The sequence below is a fragment of the Mustela erminea genome, chromosome 13 (assembly GCF_009829155.1).
Source record: "Mustela erminea isolate mMusErm1 chromosome 13, mMusErm1.Pri, whole genome shotgun sequence".
Lineage (NCBI taxonomy): Eukaryota > Metazoa > Chordata > Mammalia > Carnivora > Mustelidae > Mustela > Mustela erminea.
In genome coordinates, this window is record NC_045626.1 from 7,398,388 (window position 1) to 7,416,790 (window position 18,403).

Genomic DNA, 18,403 nt, shown 5'->3' on the forward strand with positions numbered 1-18,403 from the left:
GATACCTAGGAATAAACCTAACCAAAGAGGCAAAGAATCTGTACTCAGAAAACTATAAAGTACTCATGAAAGAAACTAAGGAAGACACAAAGAAATGGGAAAACATTCCATGCTCATGGATTGGAAGAACAAATATTGTGAAAATGTCTATGCTACCTATAGCAATCTACACACTTAATGCAATCCCAATCTAAATACCATCAATTTTTTTTTCAAAGAAATGGAACAAATAATCCTAAAATTTATATGGAACCAGAAAAGATCCTAAATAGCCAGAGGAATGTTGAAAAAGAAAGCCAAAGTTAGTGGTATCACAATTCCAGACTTCAAGCTCTATTACAAAGCTGTCATCATCAAGACTGTATGGTACTGGCACAAAAACAGACACATAGATCAATGAAATGGAATAGAGAGCCCAGAAATAGACCTTCAACTCTATGGTCAACTAATCTCCGACAAAGCAGGAAAGAATGTCCAATGGAAAAAAGTCTCCTAAACAAATGGTGCTGGGGAAATTGGACAGCCACATGCAGAGGAATGGAACTGGACCATTTCCTTACACCACACACAAAAATAGACTCAAAATGGATGAAAGACCTCAATGTGAGAAAGGAATCCATCAAAATCCTTGAGGCGAACACAGGCAGCAACCTCTTCGACCTCAGCTGCAGCAACTTCTTCCTAGAAATATCACCAAAGGCAAGGGAAGCAAGGGCAAAATGAACTGTTGGGACTCCATCAAGGTCAAAAGCTTTTGCACAGCAAAGGAAACAAAACCAAAAGACAACTGGCAGAATGGGAGAAGATATTTGCAAATCATATATCAGATAAAGGGCTAGTATCCAAAATCTATAAAGAACTTACCAAACTCAACACCCAAAGAACAACTAATCTAATCAAAGAATGGGCAGAGGACATGAACAGACATTTCTGCAATGAACACATCCAGAGGGCCATCAGACACATGAAAAAGTGTTCAACATCACTCGGCATCAGGGAAATACACATCAGAACCTCAAAGATATACCACCTCACACCAGTCAGAATGGCTAAAATTAACAAGTCAGGAAATGACAGATGATGGTGAGGATGTGGAGAAAGGGGAACCCTCCTACACTGTTGATGGGAATGCAAACTGGTGCAGGCACTCTGGAAAATAGCACGGAGGTTCCTCAGAAAGTTGAAAATAGCTACCCTATGACCCAGCAATAGCACTAGGTATTTACCCTAAAGATACAAATGTAAAGATACAAATGTAAAGATACAAATGTAGTCATCCAGAGAGGCATGTGCACCTGTATGTTTATAGCAGCAATGTCCACAATAGTGAAACTATGGAAAGAACCTAGACGTTCATCAACAGACGAATGGATAAAGATGTGGTGTATATATACAATGGAATACTATGCAGCCATCAAAAGATATGAAATCCTGCCATTTGCATCAATGTGGATGGAACTAGAGGGTAATGCTGAGTGAAATAAGTCAATCAGAGAAAGACAATTATCATATGATCTCCCTGATATGAGGAATTTGAGAGGCAGAGTGGGGGGTTGTGGGGGGTAGGGAAGGAAAATATGAAACAAGATGGGATTGGGAGGGAGACAAACCATAAGAGACTCTTAATCTCACAGAACAAACTGAGGGTTGCTGGGGGGAGGGTGTGTGTGGAAAGGGTGGTTGTGTTATTGACCATGGGGAAGGATGTGCTACGGTGAGTGCTGTGAAGTGTGTAAGGCTGGTCATTCACAATTCTGTACTCCTGGGGCAAATAATACATTATATGTTAATAAAAATAATTAATTCAAAAATTACCAGGAATGCTTAAAAACAACAAACAACAAAAATAGGGCCAAAGGACCGCAAGTCAGGCAATAAGGAAGAAACATAATGAAATGGATCCAGATGAAAAAAATCTCAGCTGAAAAATGGAAACTACCAAATAGAACCAAATAGAAAGTGGAATCAAAGAACACCATTAAAAATTTACTAGCGAGGCATAACCAAAAAACTGGAAATCACAGATGGGAGGATTAGGTAACTCAAAGATAGATCAATAAAAATGATACAGTATAAAGAGGTGAGAGAATGGTTGAAAAAATAAAGAGTTTCGATGATATTTAGGGAAGTAACAGTCTAATACACATGAAATTGGAAGTCTACCAGGAAAGAACAAGAAAGGGATAGAAAAAGAAGTTAAAGAAATAATGATGAAAAATTTCCTGAAGTTATCAAAAGAAAAGAAAAAAAAAAAAAGATTTAGAGATCCAAGAAACACAACAAAATCCAAATAGGATAAATTCAAAGAGAACCACACCTCAGCACATAAATAATAGGACTACTGAAAAATAAAGACAAAGAAAAACTAAAATATAAAAAGAAGTAAGAAAGAAAAGGAAAAATCTTAAAAGTGTGCGGTGGTTGGTAGTGAAAGAATTACACCTAATTTACAGAGAAAGAATAGTGCAAATGGCAGCTGGTTTATCATCAGCAAGAACAGGGTCCAGAAGACCATGGTATGACATTTTGAAAGTAGTTACAGAGCAAAGGAAAAGGTCAACCTAGAATTCTATACCCATTGAAAATATCTTTCAAAAACAAAGGGTAAAATGAAGATAATTCTGTTAAAGAAAAGTTGAGAGAATTCATTGCCTTCAGATTTACATCATTGGAAACACTGAAATGCAATTTTTTAAAAGATTTATTTATTTATTTTAGAATGAGTCATGGTAGGGGCAAAGGAAGAGAATCTTCAAGCTGACTCCCCACTGAGCACAGAATCCAATGTAGGACTTGATCTCAGTACCCTGAGATCACAACATGAGCCGAAACCAAGAGTTGACAATCATCTGAGACCCAGGCACCCCTGAAATGCCTTTTAAATAGGATTTAGCTATTTTCAGTTTCTGTTAATTGTCCTAAACTTGCCAGGCTGGTCATATGTACTGATAGAGTTTAGGACAACTATTCAAAGTTTATAACAAAGAGATTATTTCTGTTTTAATGATACTGGGCTAGCTATAATATAAATGGCTATTTTCCATAAGTGGGGAAGGAAATTTACCTTGAATTCATCAAAACGATTACCATAGGAACAGAGATGGTGATTTTTTTCCTATCCATTTAGGTGCAGGCCAAGAAGTTAGAATGTAGAGTGTAAGTATAGTTACAACTACTTCCAGAAGGAAGTTCCTGTTCAGGATGTACTTACTACAAAATGACAGGAAGTTTAAGAGAAATGGCTGAGCTTGGGTATATGAATAAGAAAGAGAGGATGGAAGGTTTCTTTTGTCTGCTAGAAAGCATAAAACTGTGGCTCCTTGCATAAGAGGGCACAAGTGTCTCAGGCAATCTGATCAAACACATAAGCAAAAAGAAGTAACATTTTCCTTTATGCACAAAACATGTGGAGAAGTCCTGCCAAGAGTTACAATTCAACTTTACCTAATCGTGTTCCTATATTAGCATATCAGACAGTTTTCTTTTAAGTGAACCTTTCCAAGGCCATGCAAGGGAAAGCCATGTTCCCATCCTCAGGATTAAAAGGCGAAGCTCATAAGATACACAAGTCAGGCCCCATAAGTGGTTACCTGTCAGTGCCTGGACAGAACATCTTTGTTTAAGCTAAAGTAGTCCCCTGGAGAAGAAAGTAGTCCCATGGAGAAGAAAGAAGCAATTCATTTGCTTCTGCTAAGGTTTCCCCCTGACAATCAGAAATAAATATTCTAAACAACAGAAAACACCAAGTAGAGGAAGTATATCATACTGGATGACAGCATGGATTTTGGGACCAAATGGCGGTAAGTTTGTAAGCCGGTTCCGTCACTTGGTATCTTTGTGACCTTCCAAGGTCCACCTTTGCATCAGTTTTTCTTTTTTCTGATGCTAAGGTGCCTGTCTCACAGTGGGCTGCATCGAGGATGCAAAACATATGTTAAGTAAGAGTTAGTAGTACATACATTAGCACAGTTTAAGCTCATGATGTAAAATCCAGCTCTCCATTTTCACCTATTGATTCCAGGAGATTCCAGAACCCATATATTGTAGAGCAATGGATTCTTCTGTATTACAAGATATACATCCCTTTGTTTTCTAGGCAATTGTTACACCCCCCAGCACTATGAGGACGGTGATTCTCTGGGGCAAATGGTGCTCACCACCTGGCAGCCACAAGAAAACAAGAATGCCAAGGTCTACAGTGAAGAGAGGAAAATGGTTTGTGGCAAATGCAGGAGGGAAACAAGTGGCTTGAGAATGAGTTCTCAGTGGAAGAAGAGATGCCACCTCTTAAAATTGCTAGGGGTGTGCACCTAGATGGCTCAGTCCGTTAGGTGTCTGACTCTTGATCTCAGCTCAGGATTTCATCTGAGGTTGTGAGTTCTAGCTATGCATTGGGCTCCGAGCTGGGCATGGAGCCTACTTAAAAAATTGTTAGGGGTAAGGCGGGGCCAGAGAGCAGATTATCTGCACAAGGGAAGAGGCTTTCTCTAGTAAGAACCTTGGGTAGAATTCCACACACATATATGGAAAATACATACATACATACATACATACATACATACGTGTGTTTGTATGTATATTTTTTTGAGAGAGCGCACACACGTGAGTGTGAAAGCAGGCGAGGGACAGCAGGAGAGATCGTAAGCAGACTCCACACTCAGCACAGGGCCTATCATGGGACTCGATCTCCCAACCCTGAGATCATGACCTGAGCTAAAGTCAAGAGTTGGATGCTTAACCCGGTGAGCCACCCAGGCACCCTTAATTCCATGTACTTAAGAAAAAATTTTATAAATTCACTTGTGACTAGGCCCAGGGCAGGATTTGATGGCCCAAAGTGACCTCTAGGCAAGACAGCTGGCCCTGTTCATATACCATATAGAAATAACCCCTGCTCTGGCCAGTCACTCTTTGACTTTTTACACTCTTAAGGGAGCCTTTCCCAAGAGGACTTCTAACTCCTTAGAGGAGGTGGCAAAGGTTCCTGGTACTAAGTAGGGAAAATGCAGTTGAAGACTAAAAGTGTAACCCCAGGAGTTTGGGTGCAAAGCCAGCGGTGTTCAGAAACATACTTACTCTTGGGGCGCCTGGGTGGCTCAGTGGGTTAAGCCACTGCCTTCGGCTCAGGTCATGATCCCAGGGTCCTTGGATCAAGTCCCACATCAGGCTCTCTGCTCAGCGGGGACCCTGCTTCCTCCTCTCTCTCTCTGCCTGCCTCTCTGCCTACTTGTGATCTCTGTCAAATAAATAAATTCTTTAAAAAAAAAAAAAAAAAGAAAAGAAACATACTTACTCAGATGCCACTACGACTGGGTTCTCTGCCAGTGTCAGGCCCAGGCATTACTGCACCATGGACTTTGGGGAGAAGGCTTCGGGGGGAGGGAGAGTGGGAACAGACGAACTGGTGTTCACCACCCATTAGCAAGACAAGTCATGCAAAAGAAGAAAACAAGAGTCAAAATTTTTAACAGATGTTTCAGCACAACCTTCTTCCAGTGAAGTTTTATTACTACACTCATTTTAAGTAGACTTGGTCTCACAGATGCTCTGCCTGCTTACTCCCAGCTCTATGTTGAAGGCTTTCAGGGCAGTAATTAACATTAGCTGATTACTAATTCATTTCATGTCTCCCATGAGCAAAGCTATTTCACTTTCTCCTAATTTTTTTTTTTTTTTTTTTTTTTTTACTAATTTTGGTCCCTACCCTCCAGTCTCTGCCCAGTTTATGGGGCATCCAGAAACCAACTAGTACCTGATTTAATTAAACTTCAGACTCTGTATCCAGGTTATTAAGTAGACTACAAGGCAGATCTTGTGAATGAAATTTTTATTTACACACTGTATCTAGAAGCAGATACATAAATTCTTATACAATTAATTTCCAAAAATGTGCAAGAAATTACTATAATTTGTTTACAAACCAAAACACATATTAAAATCAATGGACTTTGGATAATTCATTCTGTGGTGTTCTCAGTACAAATGGTACACACCTGATTTGAAACATACAGAAAAAGTGTAAACTACAGCAATCTGGATTGCAAGTATTAATTTCATGGCACTCCAACGACTATAAAATTTCTTTAATCCAACATGTATACGTATTACAAAATTCTATAAGAATTTTTCATCATCTCTGGATGTAGAGTTTGGATCACTTTTCAGAAACAGCAACTACACATTCACCATATTATGACTGATCAATAAAAAGGATGTTTATTTAAAAAATCCTTAATAGGATTTTAGAAAGTAGCAAAAGGAACCAAATTTGTGATTACTAATGTACCAATACTTTATTTTGGAACTTTAAAGTTATTTATGGAACTGGTAACTGCTCCTTATTAGAGTTTTCAACAAAACTGTCTATTGCTGGTAGAGTGATTTCATTTTCAAATTGACTTCACATTTGATGACAAGCCATTAGGATTTAATATATATTATTCTGAATCATTCATGAAACAAATTATCTCATATATAATGTGAAATGTACAATGATTAAAACTGGCGTTTCTGAAAGCATTATTAAGATATTTAGATTTATAGCACTAGCAGGGGCACTGCGTATAACCTATTCAAGATTTTAGTCATTTTTATCCTGTTTCATTAATACTGGCTCAGAAATTATAATGTACACTTTGTGTTTATTTCCTATATGCCAATGATTTTTGTCTTTTGGCACACGATTTTCTTCAACAGCAAGATGGTTACCCTTGTAGTTGGTTTCCTTAAAAACTATTCTTAGTTCTATGATCATTTCCTGTGATATGTTTCTGACCTTCTAGATTTTCAGATTATTGCACCAAGTAGAAAGAGAACAGTTTTCCTTAGAAAGAGAAAGAGTGAGATATTTTTCAAGTACTTTCTATTATAAAAATGCCTAATAGTGTCCTACTAAGCCTAGAATTAGCTTCTGGCCTCCATCGTGTTTTGTGACGAATGTTTGATTAAAAAAAACGACTCTGATTCATTTACTATGGCAAAAGGATACAGCTTTCCTGTTTTCTCTTTCTTGCCTTGAGCTCAGATTTTTTAGAAGCACATATTTTAAAAATCACTTACTGGTTTTTCCCGCGCCATCTAAACTGCCATTCAGTAGAATCCAGAAATTTAACCAAATGGTATCTAAATCAAACTACAGGACAGAGATTTCTCTCTTTTCCCCTTTCCATTTTTAAAGACTATTTTATTTTAGGATCCTATAAAGCCAGTCTCTCACATTATGTTGTGCTGCCTACGCCAAATGGTTCTTTCTACACAAGAGCAGAAAATATCCCAATACTCCTTTGTTGGTAAATAATTTCTTGGCAAATACTTTTATTTTTAATCAGTACACTATCAGACTCTAGCAATTTCAAACTGGATTAGAATAGGGCATTTCACCTTGAAGTATTACGACTACACAAAAAGCACATAAAAAACTGGCTTTCTGAATTAGAACAGCATCAAGACTTGCCCTCCATAAAACACAAAATACAATTTTAAAAACATTTAGATGAAAATCAAACTAATCTTAACTTGAAACTAAATAGCTAGATCTTGAACACATGGCATCATGAGGAAAACGTGGGGGGCAGGCTTTGCCCACATGACGAGACAGGGTTCAGGGCAGTCCAAAGACCTCTGTGCACCATGATCTCACAAAGAGTACATGTAAATGCTTCTAGAAACACGGAGAAGCCATTTCAACATTTATTATTAATACACAGTGACTCTGTGACAATACCTGCCATCTAATATAGATGCACAGGGACTTTTAACTCACCCTAGATATATTTTAAATTGTTTAAAAATAAATAGTTTTGCAAAAAAATAGTTTAAATGTCTTGCATTAATTTGATAAGTTTACAACTCTGCTATAGTTCTTAATCCAAATAGCTTACAGTGAACACTTAAATTATATTATTACAGTATACTCCATATTCCGTCCTATTAGGTGAAAACGTATCAGAAAATGAAAGAGGAGTCTGCGACAAGGTACAATCAACATTCCACCAAAATTAAGTACCTTTTCCCCTTTAAGTCAAAATACCATAACATGGTATTACTGTGCCTTTTCTTGGTATTTCTCAGTTCTGACCCTAAAAAACAGAAACAACAACAGCAACAAAAAACAGGGACACTGGCGTGTCTGAATGACAAAGCATTCAGGGTGACCTAAGACCTTTACTCTTAATTGAGGGGTAAGAGATAGGAAAACTGAGTGGCAAAGGAAGAAATGTCTTAAATTATATGTTTCATCGGAGGTGGAAACACTTTCTAGATGGGATGCTTCCAAAACACTCACTGAAGCGAATAAACACTGAATTTCAAAATAACCAAAGTACTGGGGATAACACACTTCTTTCTGTGCCCCAACCCAAGCAACTGAATCAGAGATAAAACAACTAATGCTGGCTGCCAATTTACTTAAGACTTAACTAAATTTAAAACAAGACAAAACAAAAAACCGATTTTTAAATGGCGGTATATACGATGGGCAACAAGACTTCCATATACCTGATATGGTTTTTAATATTCTTCTTACAGGAGGCTCCACGAGTTATACAATTTTTCAACTAAAGTCATCAGGTTTTTTGGTTTTGTTTGGTGGAGAGAAAGAAGGGTCAAATCTAGCACATCTTAACAGTGACTACATAAAAGAAGAATATAAACCCAAATCTAAAACAAGGTTTTCTACTCAAATCAATTTAAAACTTTACATAAACTTAAATGTCCCAAGAGAATCTAGTCCTTTACGAAGGTCAGTTCTACATCAAGTTCACCCAAAGAAAATGTTGGCTAAACTAAAGAAATCACAGATAAAACACTTTACCAAAGGAAAGTATAATTAACACAACAAAATTACTATCACAGGAAACTATGATCATCTAGTGTCTCTTCAATAATAGTTTTAGTCCCATAGGTCTTCTTATGTTATTCCAATTTGTACCAGAGCTTAATGACAGAAAAGGCAACAATTTCTAAATTGGTGGTATACACTTCTTTATGATTTTTTTTTCATGTAAGGCCATTTATTAAAATAGACAAACCACAAGATGAAAATGAAGGCAACAGAAAAATTCAACTTTTCACAACCAAAAAACAGCACAACCTCAAAAACAATTTGGAAATAAGTGTTGTAGAAGTTATGTTGCAGATCTGCATTCCAATACCCAAGATTATGTCAAATCATAGTTCTAAATAAATCCATCTGAAGTACGAGATTAAAAATCATTTTCAGTGTATGTGTAAATTCTGCATTTTTTCATATGGGTATGTTTATTCAACACGATCTTTGAAAACGGGCCACTTAAAGAGACATAACAATATTCATTCTGTAGGTTTCATTCAACTTTACTTAGGGTTGAATACACATGAAATGTGCTTTTAATGCATAAAAATCACAGTGGATAGCAGCAAAGGACTGGGGGGGGTGGTTAAGGAGAATCTGATCATTCACATTGTGATTATTCTGCACATTTATGAAAGATAATTCACACTTCCAAAACCGCAAGACTTCCCTTTTTAAAGAACCAAAATAAACCCAAGACACCTTGCTGACACTTCCCCACCCCTGAACAAATTGATTACTTTTACACATAAAACTGAAATAGTATGGCAGCAAAAGATTTTGATAGCAATGTAAGTTTGTAAACTGTATTTCAATCTCTTTTTCTTATTCCCAAAGTGCAAGATGCAGGGTTCTCGTAATCTTTCAGTAGTGCTTCTCCTGTAAGTAATCCTTCATTTTGTTTGGCAAAGGCAGTTTCTGAATCAAGTCTATCCTAGTATACTGACGTATAACAAAACGACACAGGTACTGCAAAGAACGCACCTGCATGAACCGCGACACGGGATTGGTCAGTCTGACCGGGTAAGTTGCAGATCCAGGCAACCGAGACCTTGAATAACAAAAAGCTCCATTTTCAGAGTCCCTGATTGAATGCTCAATTAGATCAACGATGGACGTATGTCCTTCTACGTCGGGCTGTTCATAAAAGCTAAACCTACCATTGGAGTGTTCGATTCTCGTGTGAAGTGTTTTGCCATGGGAGCGGAAGCTCAAGCTCAAAAGGTAACGGTCGTCAGAACTGTCCCGAACAAGGAAAGAGCCATCTGGCACATTCGCCAGCTTCCCTTCTGCCTCCCAGCGCGTGATGGGTCCCCAGTACCACCCTTGTTTCGCCAGTTTTTTCAGCTCCTCCGTAAGGCTCGTCACAACCATGGGACCGCTACTCTGCACCGAGTCGTACACTCTCGCCACCCCAGGGGCAGAGTTCGGGTCAAAATTCAAATGGCAGCGCATGCTTTCGGCCACGTGGGCGTCTGTGCCGGCGAGCGCCCCGAAGTTCCTTTGGACTGGATTGGTCTGCATCGGAGGTAGCAACGGTGAGAGTGGGGGGGCGTCGTCGTGACCCGCTCGGGGGCTCTGCAGCATGACTCCGGTGGTGCCGATCAACAGGCCGTTCACCGCCTGGTCCACGAAGATCTCCGGGGCCACCACGAGGTCCTGGTCTACCTGATTCTCGTCTTCGGCGAAGGAGCCGCCTCCCACCTGCGGAGGGACCGCGGAGACCTCCATGGGCGAAGAGGTGTCCAGACAGTAGCCGCGCGGCCCCTCCAGCGGGTACATCCCCTCGTCTAAAGGCACGGTGTACTGAATGTAGTCCTGAGGCACAAGTCCGATAACGACAGGCACGTGTTCCTCGAGGTGCAGGTGCAGGTCCCCGTGCTGGGACTCGGAGCCCTTGAGGGAGCTGCTCTGCTCCGGGCACACGGTCTCCGACTGCAGGTCGCGAAAATCCTTCCGCACCCCGTTCAGGGCCGGGCTCGGACTGGACGCGTGAACCAAGGCCTTGACCCTCACCTCCATCTTGATGCACGTCTCCTCCGAGTTGGTGGGCCGCAGCGGCCACGGCGTGGGGCTGTAGTGGTGGCTGCGCAGCGACGTGGAGCGGATGGGCCGCTGCGCGCGCACGTCCTTGAAGACCAGCGGCGCCGACGAGGAGGAGAAGGTGTCGTCGTCGGCCGAGCCGCCGGCCGCCGCGCCGCCCTTGCCCTTCTGCTTCTGCTTCGCCGACAGCCGCCGTTTCAACGTCCCCATGAGGCTCTCGCTCTTGGAGCGGCCCTTCCCGCCCTGCTCGGCGTCGCCGCTCAGGTCGCAGCCCGCCAGCTCCTTCCCGTAGCAGCCGCCGAACAAGGGCTCGTCCTTCCCGAAGTCGCCGGCCAGCGCCGGCTGCTGCACCACCATGAAATCCGTCTCCTCCTTACTCTTGCTCAGGTTGAACGACTTCCGGAAGGTCTTGAGGCTGATCTTCTTCATGGTGACGCGCTCCCCGCACGAGGCTCAGCCGCTCGCCGCAAAGCGCTCCTCACGCACCCGGGGAGGCCGCGATGCCGCATCTACGGCCTCGCCCGGCCTCGCAGACCCTCCGGAGCCGTCCCCTAGAAGCAGAAAACGTAGTTTTTAAAAAGTCTCGTTACGGGATATTTCCACACACGTTGTAGTTCACTGTTTCAAGCCTTTAGCTTCCGAAGGGGCGCGCGTGTGGCGGCAGCAGGGTCGGCGCCGTCCGCGCGGGGCGCCCCCCGCCGTCCCCCGCAGCCCCCCCGCCGTCCCGCAGCCCCCCCGCCGTCTCGGCCCCCCCCGCCGTCCCCCGCAGCCCGCCGCCCGCAGCCCCCCCGCCGTCTCGGCCCCCCCCCCGCCGTCCCCCGCAGCCCCCCCGCCGTCTCGGCCCCCCCCGCCGTCCCCCGCAGCCCCCCCGCCGTCTCGGCCCCCCCCGCCGTCCCCCGCAGCCCCCCGCCGTCCCCCGCAGCCCGCCGCCCGCCGTCCCGCAGCCCCCCCGCCGTCTCGGCCCCCCCCGCCGTCCCCCGCCGTCCCCCACCGCCGCCCGCCGCCTCGGCCCCCCAGCCGCCCCCGGAAGAGCCCGCGGTCCTCCGGCGGTCCGCGTCTGACAAACTCCTCGGGACGCCTCAAGAACAAACCCTACTCTCCTTTCCGCACCTCGCTTTTGAGAAAGAGTCCAGGTTCCCGCCTTTCCTAACTCGCCCGGCCGGGGCGACGCTCGGCTGCTGTCGCCCGCGTCCCCAGCAGCACAGGCTCAGGGACCATGACACCGGGTCCAACTGGCAGAGTAACAAAGCCCGGCTGATTCCTCAGTAGTTTACACACACTTTCAAATACGTAATCATCTGTAGGGACACATAAAAAGAATCCTGTCATCCGCGAGAACCTGCGGAAAGTCGACATGGGCCCGCATGCCCGCGAGTACCCAAGAAGGCTCCCGCCCCTCAGCTTCCCCGCGCCCGGCACCGCCTGAGCCCCGCTCGCTCTGCCCGCTCCCAGCGGAAGCCACGCAGGTGTAAGTGTCGGTCTGTTCGGAAGATTGCGAAGCATATTTCCAGAATGATTATTTCTTCCTCCTCTTCTTCTTTTTTTCCCCCCCTGGCAAATTTTTACTTCTGTATCCAAAAACATGTTTTCTAAACTATCTTATAAAACATTCCATCAGAGAAAAGATAGGATTTTAACTCTGTAAAGACTTCTGAATATCATTTTATAGGGAAAATTTGGGGCCCCAGAAGTAATACTGGTAACAGTAGTACCTGCCTTGCAAAGACATTCTGTTTTGTTTTGTTTTAAGATTTTATTTATTTATTTATTTATTTATTTGACAGACAGAGATCACAAGGAGGCAGAGAGGCAGGCGGGGGGGGGGGGGGGGGGGGGGAAGCAGACTCCCTGCTGAGCAGAGGAGCCCCATGTGGGGCTCGATCCCAGGATCCTGGGATCATGACCTGAGCCGAAGGCAGAGGCTTTAACCCACTGAGCCACCCAGGCGCCCCAAGACATTCTGTTTTAAACTACGCACGTTTTATTTCCTCTCTGTCCAAGCTCTGCAGGTTCTGCAACCATCAAAGTATAATGTCCTAAAATAAGATGATTAGCTTCACTTGAGCAAAATGCTAATAAAACTAAGAGCAAGATCCTCCCCACCCATCAGTTCAGCACCACTCTGAAAAAAAGCTCTAAGCTTGATGACATTCACAAATTCACCATGCATTTGCTAAGTCCCTGCTACACACCCAGCACTGTATGGTCATACACAGATTAATAAATCGTTTATGGCCTCATAATCTAGTAGCACAGAGAGATGTATGAATGTATGTATGAATGGACAATATTTAAGACAAACCTATTAGTAAAATACTGATGATAACACAAAGGGAACTAAGAGAGACATCTTACAAACATTTACAGATAGACAGGATTTGGTTACTGTGTGCATAGAATCTGAATGAAATCATTTTTAATAAAAGCCACTCACATCAGACAATCTATCAGGGGATCAGCAATATCATCTCCTTAAAAGAAAAAGCAATTTTAAAAAGTCTTACTGTCATGTACTATGTTTTCGAGCAAGTTGTAAAAAAATGCATATATGTACTTGGAGGGCCAGTTACTTTTAAACCTACTAAGTTGTCTATTAGATGAACTCACTATCCAAGTACCATTATCTTCCATCTAAGCATAAACATGTAATAATTAAGTTATTAACAATTTTAATTTAACAAAAATATGACCACTCATAAACATGAAATGGAGAATGTAACAATATACTTTAGTTGGCAAGTCACTCCTTCTGAGTAGACCATATAGGTTTTGTAGCCAAAGACAGATTCCAACATGTAACCTTTTCTGATAATAATAATCCAACTATGGTTGTGATAGGTACATCTCTAAGTATAACTCCTCCACGCAGCAGAATTTAGAGATTTTGTTGCTATGTGATAAAGATGAATTACAACCACTAGAAAGAAGCGGATATGAAACACAAGTTAAGTAAAATAAGCTCTTCTCTTACACAACACGTGTAAATTATGTTGAAATTTTAAAAGGTCAACAAGAAAAAAGAACAACAGAAAGGAGCTGATATCATAGAAATAATAAATAGTAAGTAAAAATGTACAAAGTAGCTTTCTGGTAAAAATTAATATTGTGTGTTTGCATCACACAAGCCCGATCTATGGGCTTGTGAATGAGTAAGTCCTGGGTCAGGACCGTGACACCCCGCACCCCCAACTATGCAACCGCTCCAGGGGTCATCAACCAATGATGTCACGAAACCTACCACACTTAGAATTTCCATAGTAATTATCATATCAACTTGCCTTGCTACAGAAATATTTTAGGAAGGCAAGCGTATGTAGCTCCATGAAAATCTGTACGCTGCATGAGCACATCCTTCATGACCATATGAAGTCTTAAAAATGCCTGAAAGTCAGTCATACATTCTGCTGCAATTAAATACCACTCCAGAGTAACATAAAGTAATGCTGTAATACTACCTATGAATGTGCCAGGGAAATATCTGGAGAAATCCTTGCAAATAAAGAAACACTATCACACACCGAAGCAGGTCCAGGCATACATGGAAACAGGGCACATCGGCAAACCGATGGCAAAGGACACAATTCAGTCCTCAGCGTGAAGACAACTGGTTATACATCTGGAAAAATGAGAAAACTGGATTCCACACCTCACACCAGCAGTGAAAATAAATTATGAGATTAAAGATCTAACAGTGAAAATCTCATTTTAGTTGGAACAAAATATAAAATATCTTTAAGACTTTGAGATAGGAATAAAATGTCTAAGTGCTCGCTTTGGCAGCACATATACTAAAAATAGGAATAAAATGTCTTAAGGCACAAAAAAGGATAAAGAATAAAATCCGGGCACCTGGCTGGCTCAGTGGGAAGAGCATGTGACTCTTGATCTTGGGGTCTCACATCACTTTAAGCCCCATGTCGGGGGTAGAGATTACTTTAAAAAAATAAAAGCTTTAAAAAAATAATAAAACTTGTTCAAAAAGATACACAAAGGGACTGAGATGTCATCTATCAAATTCTTTCGTGAAGCTAAGAAAAACAGGACAACGTAAGTATACCAAAGCATCCACTAACTTCTCTTAATCAGAGAGAACTTTTTTTTAAAAACATTTTATCTACTTGATAGAGAGCGAGCACGAACAGGAGCAGCAGACAGAGGCAGAGGGAGAGGCAGGCTCCCCACTGAGCAGGGAACCCATGTGGGGCTCGATCCCAGCACCCTGGGATCACAACCCAAGCTGGAGGCAGATGCCTAACGAATAAGCCACTCAGACATCTCCAGAGAGAACTTTTTTTTTTTTTTTTAAAGATACATTTTTTAAAAATTTATTTGACACAGAGAGACAGGTCACAAGCAGACAGAGAGGCAGGCAGAGAGAGAGGCGGAAGCAGATTCCCTGCTGAGCAGGGAGCCCGATGTGGGGCTCGATCCCAGGACCCTGGGATCATGACCTAAGCCGAAGGCAGAGGATTAACCCACTGAGCCACCCAGGTGTTGCCCCCGCCACCCCCAGAGAGAACTTTAAAGTACAATTCTTCACAGCAGTAGAAACTGCATTTATTTGTCTTAACAGGCTGAAATGGTGACCTGAACACTAATAAAACCTCCTGCATTCATAATTTTCTGGCTCACTAGCACAATGAATCCAATTTTGTTCATAAAAGAACTGGGCATCAGTTCACACAGAGATTAAGAAAACTTAATTACCAATAGCTATAAAACCAAAGGATGCAAACATGAGACAAAACAAACATGTTCAACCCCAGTAACAGGGACGTTGCAAAGAGAGTACGGTTTGCATTAATTCTTTAACCCTCTCAGCCACCCAGGCATCCCATGTTCGCATTAATTCTTGAAAATCAGCAAATTCTCCACAGACTAGGTAGGTCAACAGATCAACAACCAGAATGGCTTATATATGGTCTGTCTGGACTGTCACTTCAACATATCTCAAACCCAAACATGTACATCAACCTAAAATCTGACCCACAGGCTCTAGCCCAGTTAATTTTCTATAAAGTGTTAGCTCAGTTTTGATCTTAATAACAAAGGTTTCTGTTTTCCTGCTTCTGTGCCTGGTTATGCTATTCCCTACGTGGCAAAAGTTCTCTTTCTTTTTCCTAATCCACCTTTCAGAGAATTCCTTAAAAAAATATTCCTCTTCCTGAAATCTGCTCTGATCACCCTCCAGAAGGGAGTTCTCTCTCCCTTCTCCGAACACAACCTGCATGTATTTAATAGTACGTCACACAGTGACCCAGAATTGCTTGCATTCTATTCCTATCCTATTCCCCAGATGGTAGTGCTTGAAGACAGAGACCATGTCTCATTCATTTTTCTATTCCTAACCAGGAACTACCACTACATATTTATTATAATCTGTTTAAAACCTCTGATACCAAATAAATATTCCTTCACTATTAAGTAGATGACAGGAACGACGGGATGGGGAAACCATCCTGTACAAAACTGGCTAAATCTCCTCTTATCAAAATGGAGCAACTGATCCACAAAATCAAAAGTCATTATTACAAATGATGCAGGACTGGCAATTCCATCTAAAAAGGCCACACGGAAAATACCCGCCGATTCTGACAAGGTCTACCACGCAGAATCCAGCCCCATACTTCCACATGGCAGGTGTTTTGGGTTCCGTCATGTAAAGGCTACTGAAGAAATGCTACCAAATACACGAGTTAAGAGAAAGAAGTAAAAATACTAAATGCCACCCCCCATTACTTACTTCCACACAGTTACAGTACATCTAAAAAATAAAAAATCTGCTTTTGAAAACTGAGCATCCACGGCATTATCAATATACTGAAGTATGCTATCATCAGGAAATAAAAGTTGTACGAAGTAACTGAATCTTCCGGAGGCACTACGGACCTTTCCGCCGTGCGCTGCTATTCATAAAGCTCTCTCCCTCCTTCCCCACACCTGCCGCGCGTAAGATACTCTATCAGATCTAAGAGAACTTCAACTGACACAAAACTAAGAGAGGACATCTGTGAGCTCCGAGAGAGGTCAAAGAAATGATAGGAAAAGGCTGGCCTGAGACCGTCTGATACAGCATCCTCAAGCAGTAAACTCTGAACGGTGACCAACAATTAAAAGCTGTCAGTCAGACTAGACTGTAAACAAAGAGACGGTGAGAGTATATGGTGACTCTTAACTTTGCTTCCCAGCTGCTCCCTGACTGCCCTATGTGGACATGTGGGTGAAAGCCACAAGCAGGTCTTAGTGGCTCTGAGGTGCCCCTGAACTTGGACTAAACATTCTGTCCTTGTTCTTTTCATCACTATCATCAGATCCTCAGAGGAGTCTTGACCCACACAAAGTCTGTCTTCAGTAGAAGGAACAGCCTCTGATAGTAACAGAGCCCAGTCCATCACGGTGGCCACTATACGGGCAGGGGCTGTCTGGGCAGCACAGACAGGAAACAAGTAAACCAAGGGAGACGTGATAGTTAGGAACTGTGAGAGATACCATGAAGGAAAGGAAGCAATCAGAGAATACCAGGGGTTCCTACTCTAGGTTCCCAAAACACTGAAGACCCCTCCAAGGCCTCTCCAACAAGCCAGTATTTACACCGACGCCAGTCACGCAAAGGAAGGTTGAGGCGGAGAGAACAGCTTTCCGGACGGAGGGAGGGGCAAGCTCTGGGCTGAGGTGGGAGCTGCAGATGCAAACACAGAATCCAGCTGCGCCTCAAGTGGATGGTGTGGAGTGGGGCGTAAGACGGCACATCAATGTATTTGGGTCTGACTCCATTGCGTTCAGAGGAATGAAAAGGTTTCCGGCGCGCCTGGGTAGCTCAGTCGGATAAGGGTCTCACTCTCAATTTTGGCTCAAGTCATGATCTCAGGGTTATTAAGACTGAGCGCCAAGTGGGGCTCCACGGTCAGTGGAAAGTCTGCTTAAGATTCTCTCTTTTCCTCTCTCTTTGCTCCTTCCCTCACTGTGTGCACGTGCGACGACGCTAAAAATAAATAAATCTTTTAAAAAAAAGGTTTCAAGTATCAACATGTTCTAGTTTAAGTATGCATTTCCCAGTTGTGAGCCACATATCCTCCTCCTCAAAATACAGGCATACACAAACCCACTAGGACTGTAACTTGGGATGGCAAAAACAAAGTCAAAAACAAAACCCAGGGTTTCCCATTACCTTACCCCAAAAATAGATGAACACTTTCTTCATAAAATGCAGATGCTAAAACAATCACTTGAAACTACTTCTGTAGTTCTAGGAGAACTACAGGTCTTCCCCTGGTAGACCACACTCTCCCATTTCTCAGCAAGAGTTAGGCTGAGACAAAGGAAACCGTCAAAAAAACGAAGAGGCAACCCACGGAATGGGAGAAGATATTTGCAAATGACAGTACAGACAAAAGGTTGATATCCAGGATCTATAATGAACTTCTCAAACTCAACACACACAAAACAGATAATCATATCAAAAAATGGGCAGAAGATATGAACAGACACTTCTCCAATCAAGACATACAAATGGCTATCAGACACATGAAA

General features: G+C 42.5%; 1 protein-coding gene across 5 annotated transcripts in view; it reads right to left on the reverse strand.

Moving 5' to 3' along the window:
* Nucleotides 1–7,323: 7,323 nt before the first annotated feature.
* SOCS6 (suppressor of cytokine signaling 6) overlaps nucleotides 7,324–18,403 on the reverse strand; it is a 38,039-nt gene continuing 26,959 nt past the window's right edge. For all 5 annotated transcript variants that reach the window (XM_032309499.1, XM_032309497.1, XM_032309500.1 and 2 more), the window contains one exon: nucleotides 7,324–11,424. In XM_032309499.1, the coding sequence (XP_032165390.1) occupies nucleotides 9,695–11,302 (1,608 nt within the window). In that variant the 5' untranslated portion in view covers nucleotides 11,303–11,424 and the 3' untranslated portion in view covers nucleotides 7,324–9,694. The remainder of the gene's footprint in view (nucleotides 11,425–18,403) is intronic.